Source organism: Lathamus discolor, chromosome W, assembly GCF_037157495.1.
Source record: "Lathamus discolor isolate bLatDis1 chromosome W, bLatDis1.hap1, whole genome shotgun sequence".
NCBI lineage: Eukaryota > Metazoa > Chordata > Aves > Psittaciformes > Psittacidae > Lathamus > Lathamus discolor.
Window position 1 is genome coordinate 35180240 of NC_088908.1, and position 16624 is coordinate 35196863.

At 42.0% G+C, this 16624-nt stretch overlaps 1 protein-coding gene across 2 annotated transcripts in view; it reads left to right on the top strand.

The window, feature by feature from the left end:
* LOC136004289 (low-density lipoprotein receptor-related protein 3-like) overlaps positions 1-16624 on the top strand; it is a 62561-nt gene that overhangs the window by 17556 nt on the left and 28381 nt on the right. The window contains exons 2-3 of one of the 2 annotated variants that reach the window (XM_065660647.1): positions 11989-12127; positions 12894-13023. In XM_065660647.1, coding sequence (XP_065516719.1) covers positions 11989-12127; positions 12894-12969 — 215 coding nt within the window. In that variant the 3' untranslated portion in view covers positions 12970-13023. The remainder of the gene's footprint in view (positions 1-11988; positions 12128-12893; positions 13024-16624) is intronic. The other variant, XR_010608360.1, reaches the window with a different exon arrangement.

Sequence of the window (16624 nt, forward strand, 5' to 3'; positions counted from 1 at the left end):
CTGCTGCTCCAGAGTGTGGAACCCTTGTTGCAAATGTTCTGTCATGAGGCCATTTTGTTTCTCATTCTTGAGAAACTGTGGAGGATATAAAAAGTCATCAAATAGGAAGTAATCAAAACAGAATAGCTGATGCTATTCTGATGCTATTCCTTGGCTGTAGGAAAAGCCTGGTAGCTGTCATCTGGTTTGGACGTGCCAAGATGTAAATTTCCCTGATGAAAATGCTAAGGCGGAAGCTACAAAGATCCTAGTGTTATAAAGCAGGTAATGGAACAAATTAAGAGGGTGGGAGAACCCCACTGGTGGGAAATTGTCTTTGGCTAGTCCCCCACTGCCACCAGCATCTTCAATGCACTGCTGCACCCTGTAGTAGTTATACTGCTAGTGTAAATCTGTGTGCGCTTTGCAATGGTAGCAACTTGTTACTGGATGAGGCAGGTAAAACTGCATTGACGACGAGGAGCAAAGACTGAAGTTGGCCAAATGCCTCCTACCACAGTCAAGGGCAAGACTGAGGTCGGCCAAATGCCTCCTACCACAGTCAAGGGCAAGACTGGGTTGGCCTCTGTGTTTGCCACCAAGAACCTTTAGCTTGGCTGCTAGCTGCAACCCAACAGGCGTTGAGCAGTGGGGACACATGCCATTCCAGACCTTGATGTGAGGGATGGCCTCCTCTGTGTCATGGTTTAAGCCCAGTTGGCAACCCAGAATAAAACATGCAGCCTGCTCTCTCACCTCCCCCCCCCACACACCTTTCCTCCCCACGCTTCCAGAGGGATGGGGAAGAGAATCGAAGGAATGTAACTCCCATGGGTTGAGATAAGAACAGTCCAGTAACTAAGGTATAACACAAAACCACTACTACTACCAATAATAATAATGATAAGGGAAATAACAAGGGAAGAGAATACAACTCACCACCCGCCAACTGATACCTAGCCCAACTGAGCAGTGATCTAGCCCTTCCAGGTAACTGCCCCCAGTTCTACATCCTGGGCATGACGTGCTGTGGTATGGAATACGTCTTTGGCTAGTTTGGGTCAGGTGTCCTGTCTCTGCTTCCTCCCGGCTTCCCCTCCTCCCTGGCAAAGAATGAGACTCACAAAGTCCTTGGTCAGAGTAAACATGACTTAGCAACAACTAAAATCATCGGTGTTATCAGTGTTGTTCCCAGGCTGAAAGTCAAAACCACAGCACTGCACCAGCTACTAAGAAGGAGAAAAATGTCTGCTACTGCTGAACCCAGGACACTTTGTTATAAGAGGGCTGTCCAGGAGGGACAGGCAGGCCAAGCAGCCTGTGGTTGGCATGAGAGATGATCTAGTCCAAATCCCCTGCTCAAGCAGGGTCATCTAAAGCAGGTTTCATCATCCTCACAGTGAAAAAAGCAAAAGTTAGTATAAGTAACTATTATAAGTAATAATAATATAATAAATATCTATCATATTTGAATCTTCTATTCTCAAAGGCTAATGTCAAGTAGCTGCTCTTGTGTGATTTAAGATTCCTTAAGCAGAGAAGGGGATAAGGAAAGCCAAGGACTGTGTCTTTGGACAGTAACAGCATTTCTCTCCAGGTTCCCAAGTCTCTTAGTATATCTGACCAACGCATTGGTGAAACCTTGTTTTTGGAGCCTGGACATCCGTGCTTTGCTTTGCTTTTCCTCCATGTCATCTAGAAACTTGTTACCAATTTGTGAAGAACCAAAGCCAAAGTGCTTGCCACCCTGATCATGCAAAACAAAATAGGGCAGCAATTGATTTTTTGCTTTTGGTGCATAAGCATGGGTGTGAAGACTTTGACAGGTTATGGTGCATGAATTTAAGTGACCACTCCAGTTCAATACATGCATAAATACAAAAGTTGAAGACCCTCACTAGCCAGCTAGCAGAAAACACCAGGTGGAACCCCTTTCAGGGATGGACATGGAGGTGGGACTGGCTGCGAAAAGCTGTTGTATTATTAGTGGTAATAGGTATTGTTTTTTTATGTGTTTTATGTTGTGTTCCTTGTTTTTTAGCGCTAATCCGTTCCCTTATAGGCAGTATATTATATAAAACTGTAGTACGGATGGTAAAATATTTGTGTGTTCCAACCATGGACCACGGGGTAGCATGTGTCAGGGACAATAGATAATGGTCCGTGGTGAAACACACAAAAATAGAAAAGTACTGTTTGGCACGGATTGTGGGAACATAACCTTGAAAATAAGGGAGTTAACACCGCTGTTAGCAAAAGGGAGTCTTATGCCAGTAAGGCTCTGTTCACATGCTGGCCACGTGTGCGTTGATGTTGCAACTGGTAATTTTCCACTCCAACCTGAGGGGGGATATAAGGACCTGTGCAGGGATGGACGGGTGAGAAGGCCAGATGCGCATCTTGATTCAGGGGACACCCTGATGACGCACTGCCTATCAGCATTCCGACTGGGCAACATGTTCCATCTCCTTCTCCTGCTCAGTAGTATCCCATGCAACCAGGGGTTGGTATGTATGTAACCTGCTTTGCATTAATATATATATATTTGCTTTGCACTCAATAAATAATAAATAGACTAGAGCATTTGATTGTTTACATTGTGTTTGGTGTCCATTCTTTGTACATGGGAATCCTACCAACCTGGAACACCTTTTGATCCAAATTGCCACTTTCCTAGCTGTAAACCTCACCCTGAGAATTATTTAGCAATCCAAATGAATGGCACACTAAGTTCCCTAAAGGGATTTCAAGCTGACTGAACCACTTCTTTTTTTTTTCTGGCTTTCCCATAACTGCCCAACAGTTAAGAAAAAGAGCATCTAGAAAATTTTCTAATATACCTCTAGTCTCTCACTTATTTGTATTTTAATGAGATTTTGTTTTGATAAGAGACAAAAAACCCAGGAGGGAATGCCTAGTCACTCCTTTGGGCCTCTGACACTTTTGAGAGCTGAGTGCTTCAGAAAATGCTGGTTTACAGCACTCTTGTTGTTTGATTTGATGGTCTTGAGTGACGAAAACAGATACTGGAAACTGTGAGCTTATTCAGTTGCTGGGAAAGTACCTGTTGTGAAACCTAGACTTTGTTTTCTTGACTGCTGACTTCCTAGTGTGAAAGAGTTTGAAAATGAGAGCAAAGAACTCGCAACAGCAGCCAAAAGATGTTTTGCATTTGCAAAGGTAAAAGAGCATATCTAGGGTGGTTTTCCTTAGGTATCTGCCAGGCCTGGAATGCACAGCTGCCTCTAACTGTCTTTCTGGTTGCAAACTAGGTCTGTCTGACAAACAGTCCTCAGAAAAAAGGAACATGATGGCTCTGAGTGGGCTAATTCCACTCTATCACGTCCCTTGTCTTCATGCTACTTATGTCCATTTAAAGGTCATAAGGACCCCTCATCAGCAATGCAAGGGAACCTCTGCTTGGCTGTTCATGTTCTGTTACTGCCACTGGGAAGATTTGGATGGGAAACATGAAGGAAGGTTGTAAAATGGTTGTACACAGACATTTCCATACAGTGCATCTTGAAACACCTCTTTCAGTTGTGATGATAACAGTTACACAGAGAATATTCATGTCCTTTCTTTGGAGCAGAACAGAATCTTTAGTTTTCGTGAAATGAAATGTGTGACTTAATCACTGGTTAATTTCTTCTTATGACTATTGATTCGGAGAAAACTCCAGGAACAAACTTGCCAACAAAGTTTTCAAGTTGACAAGCAGGTATTCTTTATTGCGGCGCCTAAAGACACGGGATAGCTCCACCTAACATGTGTCTCCCCAATTGCCACACAAGCCATCCTTTTATAGTCACTGGGCATACATGCATATTCATGAGGCTACATATTGATTACATCATTTTTCAGAAAGCTCCCCGCATGCGTACAGAATTGTGGTGGTGGTCTCTGAGGGTCATTTACTTCTTCCAACAATCTTCATCACTTCTGGCAGTCTTTGAAGCACGCGCAGTAGATGCTCATACCAGTTTAATTGGTTCGTTAGCACCAGAGACTCCTATCCTCCTACTTATCAGTTAGTTTGACTGTAGCCCATCCTGGACACCTGCCGTTCCCAGATACTCCTTATCCCTATGTCCTGTTCTTCTAGACTGTTTTTCTTAAAACTATGTCAACTATAATGATTTATCTTGTACAAGAATTCTCAGTATGTTCTCTAGCTGTACTCTATTTTTTCTCTATGTATCCTGCACCTCAGTAATTTTCCATTGCTACTGTTACAAAGCCATCAAACTTAACATTACTTAAAACTAATTCTAAAGGTTTATATATTCCATTTTGTGATTTTGTGCCCCCCTTGTCTCACTATATTACTATGGTTACAGGAATAGCAGTGCTTTAATACCATGTCAGACAATGTTGTGTCATTGTTACTGCTGTGATCCAAGGTTTGTCACAAATGGACATACTACTCTGTCACAGACCAAGAGTTAACAGAGCCGAGCAGTTTCCTGGTGCAGGATGGTAGTGTTACTTCTAGGTATGCTTACTGACCTATTGGAGCAGGATGGCGCTGTGAAACAAAGGAAATAATTACATGGCACATTGTTATTACCATATAACAAATGTCACTGTACATTAATTATGTAATAAAATCATTGCTGTTAAGGTCCTTTGAACAGCGTGTTAATGCTTATTAACAGAAAGCTGCAGCTCAGATGCTTCTTGTCAAGCCACAGCATATGTACACTGCTCCTTCCCTTGTGCACTACTAAGAGCTCAATCCTGCAACCACTTAGAAGGAGCGAGAAGTCGCTGCCCTTGCAGTAGTATCCTGAAGTCCTCTGGCAATGGGTGATGCCAGGAGCAGTCATTCTCCCTGGTTTGCAGGGCCTGGCTTCAGCCCAAGGTCCGTAGCAGTCTGCGTGCCTGCTGAAATTACTGTCTGCATTTAGCTCTTGGAACTCTGGATTCAGGAAGGAATCCAGTCCAAACTAGATATCCAGACATAAGTCAGGGAAGGACTTCTGTAGGCACCTGAGCTGCTGCAGTTTGGTAATAATTCAGATCCACTACTGACTGAAAACCATGACTGTCTTGCCAAACTGGCAAGCTAAGGGATTGTATTTAGCTTTTCTTTTTCCACCCCTTTAGTGGTAGGTAGTTTTTTTGTCTTATGCTGGTTTAAGTTATACCAGAAGGTGGTCATTGTTTCAGGATGTTTGGACAGTGTCAAAGACAATGGAGGCCCTGGCTCCTACATGCTACTCTGAGACATAAATAGTGTTAATTGTCAGCAGTTTCCCAAGTGACTGTTGGGAACAGGGACAGTTTCTTTTCCTCTCTTCTCCTATTGTTCATTTTTAATGATGTTTTTTACTAAATGCTGTCCAACAGATTGACTATAAAAATATTTAGGCCTTAACACATGCAAAATAAAGCCAAAGCGATATAGAATGTTGTAAACTAAGTTTTGTTAGCCTTTTAAACCTTTCTAGTTCTTTTAAACATTTGTCATTTTATGAATAAGCTGTCTTTGTAGTTTATGGAATACTGCTAAAATGAGAGCAGTTAGTGGAATATGCTGTAATTGTTAGAGAAGTGCCTTAAAGAATCTTTGGGGAAGCTAATATAGAATCATAGAATAGTTAGAGTTGGAAAGGACCTTAAGATCATCTAGTTCCAACACCCCTGCCATGGGCAGGGACACCTCACACTAAACCATCTCACCCAAGGCTTCATCCAACCTGGCCTTGAACACTGTGGAACTACATGTTAACACTGACCTCTGTGCAACAATGACACAGGAGAAATTTTCTCTTGGCAATAACTACTCTTGCCAGATCACTCTAATGGTGTATATTGTGAGGGGAGACTTCTGAGAAAGTGAAGAGTGTTTGGAAACTGATTTGTAAGTCAGATGTGTGTTGCAAGCACCACCTTATCCTGTTTTGGTTTTACCAGTGGACTTTTTTGAAAGCTTTATTGCCTTTGATTATTCAAGGTAATCACATTAGCTTTAGCAGTTTATTTTCAAGGTGACATTTACCTGAGAGGAGCAAACTTTGCTTTATTCAAAGATGTATTTAAAGATAATAATCTCATTAGTTATTTTCCAACATTTAAGGAGGTGAAGTGACTAGCTGTGTAATTGTTCTTCTGTCTTCCTCAGTTAAAAAAATCCCATGGAATAGATCAGCAGTTGTTTCTTTTGGTAGCATATTTGACAGATACTAAACTAATATTGTGTGTTGATGTTGTTTGGGGTTTTTTTATAGCTGCAGTGAAGGATAATTGCATGTAGTTGGTTACATGACTTGCCTGTGTAGATAAGCAAAGTTCTTGTTGGAAGACTGCAATGCATTTATACCCCAGCAACCACCTAGAACTGCTTAACTGCTGATTGTCACCCTGTGCCACTGGAACCTGTCTGAACATTATTTTTCTGTCTTTACACAGTGAATCTCTTCCTGACTGGGAAAACAGAAATTGCTGTTACCTCATTAGTTAAGACATACTTTCCTTATTTGTATTTACTGTTCTTTTGAGTCATTACTGTTTCTTCCCCATGCAAAATTTACTGTTTAACAAAACAGTATGACCTTTGTCATATGAGAGAGAGTAACAATGATGTTTTAGGAAGTTTAGGACTTTTAAAACTTCCTGGGGTTATAGACTTCATCAGTGTCACTGTGCTAGAAAAAAAATCATAAGATTGATAAAATTGTAAGCTCATAGTATGTGCTGATATGTTCAGGGAAAACTCTGTTTAGGCATTGTACCTGGGAATATAAAGCCAGGGACAGTGGCCCATTCCTGGAGGAGCTAAAACAAGAATGTTAAAAATGTCTCATGAATGTCAAAGTGGAAATTCAACCAGAATCGCAGCACTTAATGTCAGCAAATCACAGTACTGCTATAGAGAAGGAAATGACACTAAGGGAACATTGCAATCAGGGTCCTCTTAGTGATAAGGGCCCTCTTGTGCCTGTCAATCCAGTCTCGTTGGTAGGCATACCTTATGCCCAAAGAGGCTGCGAGTTAAATTAAAACAGAAAAAACAAATAAGGGAAATGGGAGGAGAGGATATAGAAAAACACGAGAATAATTCTGAGGCAGTGGGTTGATTAATGTGGGAGCTTGAACATTCAAGTCAACATGAGGGTATGAGAGAAGGTTTAAATCAGGAAAATGTAGTTATTTTATGATTAAGTAACTTCCTTACATTTAGTTTAGGGGAAATGTGGATGAACCATGTAGGACATGAGTTGTTTACAACATAGTATTTCCATTCTTTCATTGTTAAAAATGCAGAATGTCATCCGTGTCCTAGCCTATTCTGCCTGGATGCTTCCATGACTTTTGATGGTGTTTTGGCATCCATTGGCCATATGGCATGTGAGTTTACAAAGCATAAATTATGTAATTATACAATGGCTGGTCTAGACTGGTGGTACTGCCTCGGCCTGAAATATGTAATACTTCATCCAGTTGGCTCTGCTACCTTCTAATACTGTTCTTTTGCTAGAAGCGGAAAGAGAGAGTTGTAACATTTGGCTTTTATTCTTTCAAGTATGAGGAAACCCTCAGAGTACTGTAGCCTTCATGTTTTCTTCTTGATACAGTTTTGAGTTACTTTGTCTCCTGACAGTTTAACCAGAGCAGGGAAGAAAAAATATCATAAAAGGTCATTGCAATAGTGTGATCCATGTGTAGCTTCTCTTGCCTGTGCCTTGAAGAATAACAGGTTAGGACAGTGCAGTTGTAAGGCAGATGACCCTGCCTTGCAGGAGATGTTCCATAGGAGCCCTTATAAAAGTTGGGAGGAATGCTTCTAACCACGTCTTGACAAAGCAGCTTATTGCAGAGTTGATCTTTAAGACAAGGTAAGGGCAGTTTCTTTTCAGAAAGCAAGTAATAGCAAAAATAAGGACTTCTGGAGCGTGAGCTCAAGTTTTGTCAGATCAGTGAGTTGAACCATTGGGATGTGACTTTGCTGGTTCTGACGATCGGGGCAGAAGCAGCCTGCTGAAGACTGGATGAAGTGGAGGGGAGCCTTAAATCCTTTTTTCTCCACTGGCACAAGGGGTCTGTATTAAGCAACATGTGCAAGCCCTCCTTGATGGAGTATTTGGAGATCTCGGGGAGAGTTTCCTACTGACCCTGAGATAGCTACTTGAGGAAGTGTGTATAACCAAGAGTTCAGTTGTGAGGGAAGGTTCCTTGTGGCAGGTGCAGACCATCCTTTATCCTGGAGCAGATGGTTGGGGTTGTGTCCTGTGGGACTGGGGCAGACCCTGCGGCAGAAGAATGTGAAACTGCAGGATTTATTCTTGCTGTGATTGTCTGAAAATGTATTTCTGCACAGCTTATTGCCCCATCACTGTCCTGTGGTGGAGCCCGACGTCTGTTCTGTTATAGCTGCTTTTGCAAAAATAGGAGCAATATTATTTGTGTAAAATTTTGGAAACTTTCAAGTATATTTGTGGCATATATATTTGTATTTAACTGGCGGGGAATCTACTGCTGTTTGCAGTAGAAATCCATTTGATTATTGCAAAAAAAAAAAAAAAAAGCCTTATTAAGATTTATGCCTGCTTGACAGAAACTCTGAGTTGAAACCTCTTCTGGCATTTGTTTAAAGTTTGGCTTTTTTTTTAATCTATGAAAGTTTCATTATTGTCTGTCTTCAGAATTTATCTTTTTTTTAAAAGCACAATCTCAGTGAGATTTTTGGTGGATTGGTTTGCCAATCCAGGGATTGGTATTCTGTTTCTTCAGTAATCCTAAATGTGGAAACCAAACCATTTGGGGTTTTTAGTAAATTGGGTTTTCACTTCTGGGTTTGTACAGAAAGGCTGCAGAAAGAGAGTTAGAGAACAGCTGTTGAAAAAATGTTGTCACCACTCTTGTGAGCTGTCCCTGATGAATCCAGGACTGTGCCTTTCTATTTAGAGACTTCCCTTTCCTTTAGATGTTTTGGCAATTTAAAAAGGCTTTTGTTTATTTTCCTGGAGGACTTACAGTGTCTTCCTGAAGGACTTACAGTGTCATCCTGAAGCCCAAATTAATAACATGGTACTTGCATATGTGATTCTGCAGACTTCATAGCCAGGAGCTAAGGAGGAAAGTGAGACTCCTTTACTGACACTGAAACCCCAACAGTATGAGCTGTGCCCTTCTGTGGTGTTTATCTGTTTTGTTGCCAGCACTGAAGGCTCTGTTCACTACAGAGTTTTCTTGAAAACGTATGTAGGTTGAAGAATAGCTGCTGAAAGTGGTGCTTGGGCACTTCACCTTGTCTGCCACACAGCAGTCAGCACACAAGGAGTAGAGGCAGGTGGCTGGTTAGGAAGGCGATCTACTGATATATTGTAAGTTCTATAGTTGTGAGCATTGGTGGGAAATGAAAGGCATCAGAAGCATAAAGCAGATAAGTGAGGTTTGGGTAAACACAATAGTAGTTTTGGTGGGGGTGGATGGGTGTGTGTCCCCAGTTCACTCCAGGAGGTTTAGGGGACTGTGGACATATCCTTTAAAATAGCGTAATTAGGTTTTGGCAATATGAATTCAGATTAGAGGTCTATTCAAATCAGCAGCCTTTGTAAGAGCAAAGCAGCTGTCCTTTTAATTTTGAGTAGGGCAAGTAGGAAATGCTTGTTTTGTGTCAGAGGGGTAAAGCCAATGAACAGCAGTGGCCGTTGCCAGATGAGCTGCCTGAACTGTTGTGTAGTGTCAGCCCTTACCTTGCTTATGTCCTTAGCTTTTCACAGCTACAGTTCTTCTGTTAAAATGGAAAGTCATCTTTTCTTCTTCCCATATCCCATGTTCATAGCAGGTGTACAATATTATTAAGAAAAAGCATTTCTCACTGAGAACCTGAACTGTCATGTTACATCAGATCCACTGCTTACCAATTAAAAAACTGCATTACTGCAAAAGAAAAAAACGCTAGTGATCTTACTAAAAAAAAGCTGGGATACTTCAAATAACTATTGCCCAGGATCTTTGCAAGTACTTCTTAAAACAGAGAAGCAGATATTTTGGAGAATAATAGTTCTGCCTAACTGCACTGATGAATGTGGGAGTGAAGTGCTCATGCAGAGTCACCAGCATGTCAATGGGACTTCTTCAGAATGGAAACCAAGATAAGCTTGGTGTAATTATGATTCTGTTCTAATGCATATACTATGAATAAGGGATATTAATCCAGAATACAATTTGGTACAAGGGGAACAGAAATATTTGCAGAGCTGCTGCTGGAAGCCTCTGGATAGTGCTGTCTGCTGTATTTGCTCTTTCTGCTTTGTGCATTGTTTCCTTCCCATTGAGAAGTTTTAGTAATCTGGCAGTTACCAAATGTGGCCTTTCCAGCTCCTTTTATGTGGTTGCTAGCTCTAGGTTGTCTTATGCTGCTGTGATACGCTGATGCAATGACAAGTGTGTGGAGGGGCACATTTATAGACCTAAACAAACTGAGAAAGGTAGTTGAAAAGTCCTGTGGATCTTCCATTTGCTTTTATATTTCTGTAACTGCATCTGCATCTCAGTATTTTTCCACTAGAAATGTGATTAAAAAAAAAAAGTCTTCTTGGTTTTTTTTCCTAAATGCTTTACTGCAAAATATTTGTTTGGAAAATAGATGTTTTCCTGTATTTGTGTATTCTGTATGCTTTCGTGGCCTTTGAAACTAGTAGGAATTATATGCATATGTTCCATGGAATACTTTGCTTGGAGAGTAAAAATAATGTCTTTTTTTATGTTTTGCCTCAAGTAAGTTACCTCCTGCTTTTTATATTCCTGTGGCTCTCACTTCAAAAGTGCTTATTGTGAACAAATGTAGTGCCAGGCACGGATTTAGTGGTGGGGTCATACTGCAGCCTGGCCTGGTCCCAGCCAGGAGCTCTGCAGGCAGCACTGCCACCTGACCTGATTGCAGCCAGGCAGCCTTGCCAACACTTCTGCACCCCAGCCCTCCAGTGCAGTTGAATTGGATCCCTTCTGTGAATTGAAAATGATGCAATTATGTGGCTGAATTTCATGCAGTACTGGAAATCTGTGGTTTATGATGCAGTACCGGGGGGGGGGGGGGGGGGGTGTAGGAGGTATAGGCAGCCCAGTCTTTTTTTTTTTTTCCTTGATAACTTTTTAAGCTATGAGGAAGTAAGCTTCTGTCAAAAATTGGAATATTCAGCTGCAGTCCACAAGTCACGCTCTAGATAGTAGTTTGTTCTAAAAATAGGTTTGGAGAATGTTCAGAATAGCCATTTCATTACAGAGTTTCCCCCTCTTGTAGTCTGCTGAGAGTACATTTTCCCATCAGAACAGCTTTCCCACTTGTCCTTGGAATGTTTTACTTTCATTTTTGAATTGCTTAATTACAAATTACAACTATTTAATGTAGTCTTGATTAGCCTGCTGTTTTCCATAGGAAGAACTGAAAGTGCTTTGAAAATACTGAGCTTTATTTAGCCCTTTTTGCTCCTTTCCCTGTCTGGAAAATTTCTCCTATCTTTGGGAATTCAGAAGGAATTTAGAGTCTTCAGTAACATTCATTGAAAACATTTGACATCAGAGTCCAGTTTACTTTTTTTTTTTTAAGCCATTACAAACTCTTCAGGTCTGTCATATATTGTCAGGAGAATAAACATGTCCAGGAACATGTTACAACAAAATGAGCTTTTAGATACTTTACATTGAGTATGGATCTTCTGCAGTTCCTGGGTGACATACCCAGCCTTTGGGAAGCTGGTAAGAAGGATTTTCTGTATTACATCCTCATGACAGATCCATGCAGTAACATTGATTGTAGACTTTGGTAGATTCATACAAGGTTATTGATTGGTCCTATATTGAAATGCTGGTTATACTTACTTACACTTAAAGCGAGTGTTTTAATTAAAAACCAGGGCAGGGAAGGAAGCAGTAAGAGGATAAAACTGTTGACTCTCATTTGTCTGCAATCCCCAGAAACTGATGAAAGCTCCTGTAGCTAATGTGAATTGTTGATTAGACAAAGCATTAACAATAATATTTTTTCCCACTTATTAACAGCTTCTTGCAGTGGAAAACTGAAACAGCACACAGAGAGACGGGGAGTCATCTATAGTCCTTCTTGGCCATTGAACTATCCTCCAGCTGTAGACTGCATCTGGTTCATTCAAGGAGATCATGGAGACATGATAACAATTAGGTATGGTTTCATATTATGCAGAGGTAAATGTTTTCTTTGCTGAAATGAAACAAAATGCGAGTTCTTATCTGATATACTGGTATGAGACTGTCAGAGGTACTGGATGGTCAAAGGAAGCTGAAGCTGATTACACTGAAGCATGACTGCAGGCTGGGCACCTCTCTCATTTTAAAAATGTTCCACTGTGTCTTGTTCCTGTAGGCTACTTCTGACATCCATTATTATACACACAAATCAGTTGTAGTCTTTTAATATGTTTATCTTCACTATACCTATTTGAGATTTCATATACCTCTGATAGATGAGGGGGTGGGAAGCAGGGATATATTTACTCAAGTTTAATAGTCCTTTTTCTCTTCATTGCTTATAAATAGGAATAGGTGAAGGCTATAAAACCTGGAACAGCCTCAGTGGGATCCATAAAATTCTTAGAGCAAAAATGGCTTTTTCTGTAATGTCTTGAAATGGTGCTCAGTTTAATGGATGGTTGAAGATAATCATTGCTTATTGTTACTTGTTAACCAAAAGACACTTGCTTTTCTGCTTAATTTTTATTTCCAACAGAATTAAATAATAGTTAGAATTTGTGGTACAATTTCAGCTAATTCTGTAAAAAGACTTTTTAGAAAAGACTAGAATATATTTTAAATGGTTTAAGAATGTTTAGGCTATAATGTCAGCGTACCACATATGTGTTTAATTTCTCGGGTTTTGTTTGGTTTTTAGTACTGTTGTATTTGACACCATCTGCTCATTCTTTGCTCAGCTGCTTAAAAGGACTGGAAACCTCTTCAACTGCAGATGCTCAGCAATTAGAAATAAATCTGCTACAGATGGAATAATAGGTCTCCACCATCCATAGTCCAAAATAGGAACTACTCATCGGAAGTAATGAAGTAGGTACCTGCGAGCATTTAAGATCCATAAATAGCAACATGCTTTTAAACCCCGTTAAATTATATTGGACTTGGGGAATTTGTTTCAAAGCAGAGATTATTGGAAACTCTGAGAAAGCATATGGATGAGACACAGGACTTGATTTGGAGAGTAGTATTGCAGTTTATGCTATGAAAACGTCTCGAAGCTCCCAATTGAATTAGGATTCTCTTCTGCAAGTACGAGTGTAACAGAGGCTAAGGAGACTAAGATGCAGATGCTGGTAATAATGTGTGTGTATTTTAGATGTGTGCATATGATTTCGAGAAAACTCCAGGAACAAACTTGCCAACAAAGTTTTCAAGCTGACAAGCAGGTATTCTTTATTGCAGCGCCAGGAGACACGGGGGATAGCTCCTCCTAACATGTGTCTCTCTACTGCTACACAAGCCATCCTTATATAGACCCTGGGCATACATACATTACATCATCTTCCGGAAAGTTCCCTGCATGCATACAGAATTGTGATGGTGGTCTCTGAGGGTCGTTTACTTCTTCCAACAATCTTCATCACTTCTGGCAGTCTTTGAAGCACGCGCAGTAGATGCTCATACCAGTTTAATTGGTTCGTTAGCACCAGAGACATAATAATCCTCCTGTCCTCCTACTTATCTCTTGGTTTAACTGTAGCCCATCCTGGACACCTGCCATTCCCAGATACTCCTTATCCCTGTGTCCTGTTCTTCTAGACTGTTTTTCTTAAAACTATGTCAACTATAATGATTTATCTTGTACAAGAATGCTCAGTATGTTCTCCAGCTGTACTCTATTTTTTCTCTATGTATCCTGCACCTCAGTAATTTTCCATTGCTACTGTTACAAAGCCATCAAACTTAACATTACTTAAAACTGATTCTAAAGGTTTATATATTCCATTTTGTAATTTTGTGCCCCTCCTTGTCTCTTGAAAGATTTCTTCTTAATGGGTTTGTTTTCTGTCACTTGATCACATCCTGCCTTCCTGTGCACATGTGAACAATGGGAGTTATGTGTTTAAATCTTAGGGAGTAGTGTTTTGGTGTTACATTTCTCACTATAAATGTACTTGGAATGACTCCAGTGTATGAAATGCAAAATGTTAACAGCATCTGAGGATTTCTTTAGAAGGTTGTGCCTCTTATAATGCCCAGGACATAAAAGAAGCAGCTGACTTACCTAGGCAAACTGGGAGAAAGGGCTCAAATACAAACATCTTAACTGTTGGGTATGCCTGTCCTAAGAGTGTGTTGATAACGGCATAGAATCATAGAATAGTTAGGGTTGGAAAGGACCTCAAGATCATCTAGCTCCAATCCCCCTGCAATGGGCAGGGACACCTTACACTAAACCATGTCACCCAAGGCTCAGTCCAACCTGGCCTTGAACACTGCCAGGAATGGAGCATTCACAGCTTCCCTGGGCAACCCGTTCTAGTGCCTCAACACCCTTACAGTAAAGAATTTCTTCCTTATATCCAGTCTAAACTTACCCTGTTTAAGTTTCAACCTGTTACCTCTTGTCCTATCAGTACAGTTCCTAATGAATAGTCCCTCCCCAGCATCCCTATAGCTCCCCTTTAGATACTGGAAGGCTGCTATGACGTCTCCACACAGCCTTCTCTTCTCCAGGCTGAACAGCCCCAACTTTCTCAGCCTATCTTCATACGGGAGGTGCTCCAGTCCCCTGATCATCCTTGTGGCCCTTCTCTGGACTTGCTCCAACAGCTCCATGTCCTCTTTATATTGAGGACATCAGAGCTGTACACAGTACACCAAGTGAGGTCTCACAAGAGCAGAATAGAGGGTCAGGATCACCTCCTTTGACCTGGTGGTCACGCTCCTTTTGATTCAGCCCAGGATATGGTTGTCTTTCTGGGCTGCGAGCGCACACTGCCGGCTCATGTTAAGTTTCTCATCGACCAACACCCCCAAGTCCTTCTCTGCAGGGCTGCTCTGAATCTCTTCTCTGCCCAACCTGTAGCTGTGCCTGGGATTGCTCCGACCCAGGTGTAGGACCGTGCACTTGGCTTGGCTGAACTTCATGAGTTCATGGGCTCATGAACGCCCACCTCACAAGTGTGTCAAGGCCCCTCTGGATGGCTTTCCTTCCCTCCAACGTATCAGTTGAGCTTGTTGTCATCGGCAAACTTGCTGAGGGTGCACTCAATCCCACTGTCCATGTCACCGACAAGACTGGTCCCAACACCGATCCTGGAGGGACACCACTCGTTACTAGTCTCTACCTTTGTATGCAGCCATCCAGCCAGTTCTTTATCCACCGAGTGGTCCACCTGTCAAATTGATATCTCTCCAATTTAGAGAGAAGGATGTTGTATGGGACAGTGTCGAATGCTTTGCACACAAGTCCAGGTAGATGACATCAACTGCTTTACCCTGTCCATCAGTTCTGTAGCCCCATCATAGAAGGCCACCAAATTACAGAATCACAGAATCACAGAATCCCAAGGGTTGGAAGGGACCTCAAAAGATCATCTAGTCCAACCCCCCTGCAAGAGCAGGGTAACCTACAGTACATCACACAGGAACTTGTCCAGGCGGGCCTTGAATATCTCCAGTGTAGGAGACTCCACAACCCCCCTGGGCAACCTGTTCCAGTGCTCTGTCACTCTTACAGTAAAGAAGTTCTTCCTGATGTTAACGTGGAACTTCCTATGCTCCAGTTTACACCCATTGCCCCTTGTCCTATCACTGGATATCACTGAAAAAAGCCTAGCTCCATCATCCTGACACCTACCCTTTACATATTTGTAAACATTGATGAGGTCACCCCTCAGTCTCCTCCAAGCTAAAGAGACCCAGCTCCCTCAGCCTCTCCTCATAAGGGAGATGTTCCACTCCCTTAATCATCTTTGTGGCTCTGCGCTGGACTCCTTCAAGCAATTCCCTGTCCTTCTTGAACAGAGGGGCCCAGAACTGGACGCAATATTCCAGATGCGGCCTCACCAAGGCTGAGTAGAGGGGGAGGAGAACCTCTCTTGACCTACTAACCACTCCCTTTCTAATGCACCCTAAGATGCCATTTGCCTTCTTGGCCACAAGAGCACATTGCTGGCTCATGGTCATCCTCCTATCCACCAGGATCCCCAGGTCCCTTTCCCGTTCACTACTTTCCAGCAGGTCAACCCCCAACCTGTACTGGTACATGGGGTTGTTCTTCCCCAGATGCAAGACTCTACACTTGCCCTTGTTAAATTTCATCAAGTTTCTCCCCGCCCAACTCTCCAGCCTGTCCAGGTCTCGCTGAATGGCAGCACAGTCCTCTGGTGTGTCAGCCACTCCTCCCAGTTTTGTGTCATCAGCAAACTTGCTGAGGGTGCACTCAGTTCCCTCATCCAGGTCATTGATGAAAATATTAAACAGCACCGGTCCCAGCACCGACCCCTGAGGAACTCCACTAGTCACAGACCTCCAGCTAGATTCTGCGCCATTGACCACAACTCTCTGCCTTCTTCCTCTCAACCAGTTCTCGATCCACCTCACTACTTGATCGTCAAGCCCACACTTCCTTAGATTGGTCAGGCAGGATTTCCCTTTAGTGAAGCCATGCTGGCTGTCACCAAGC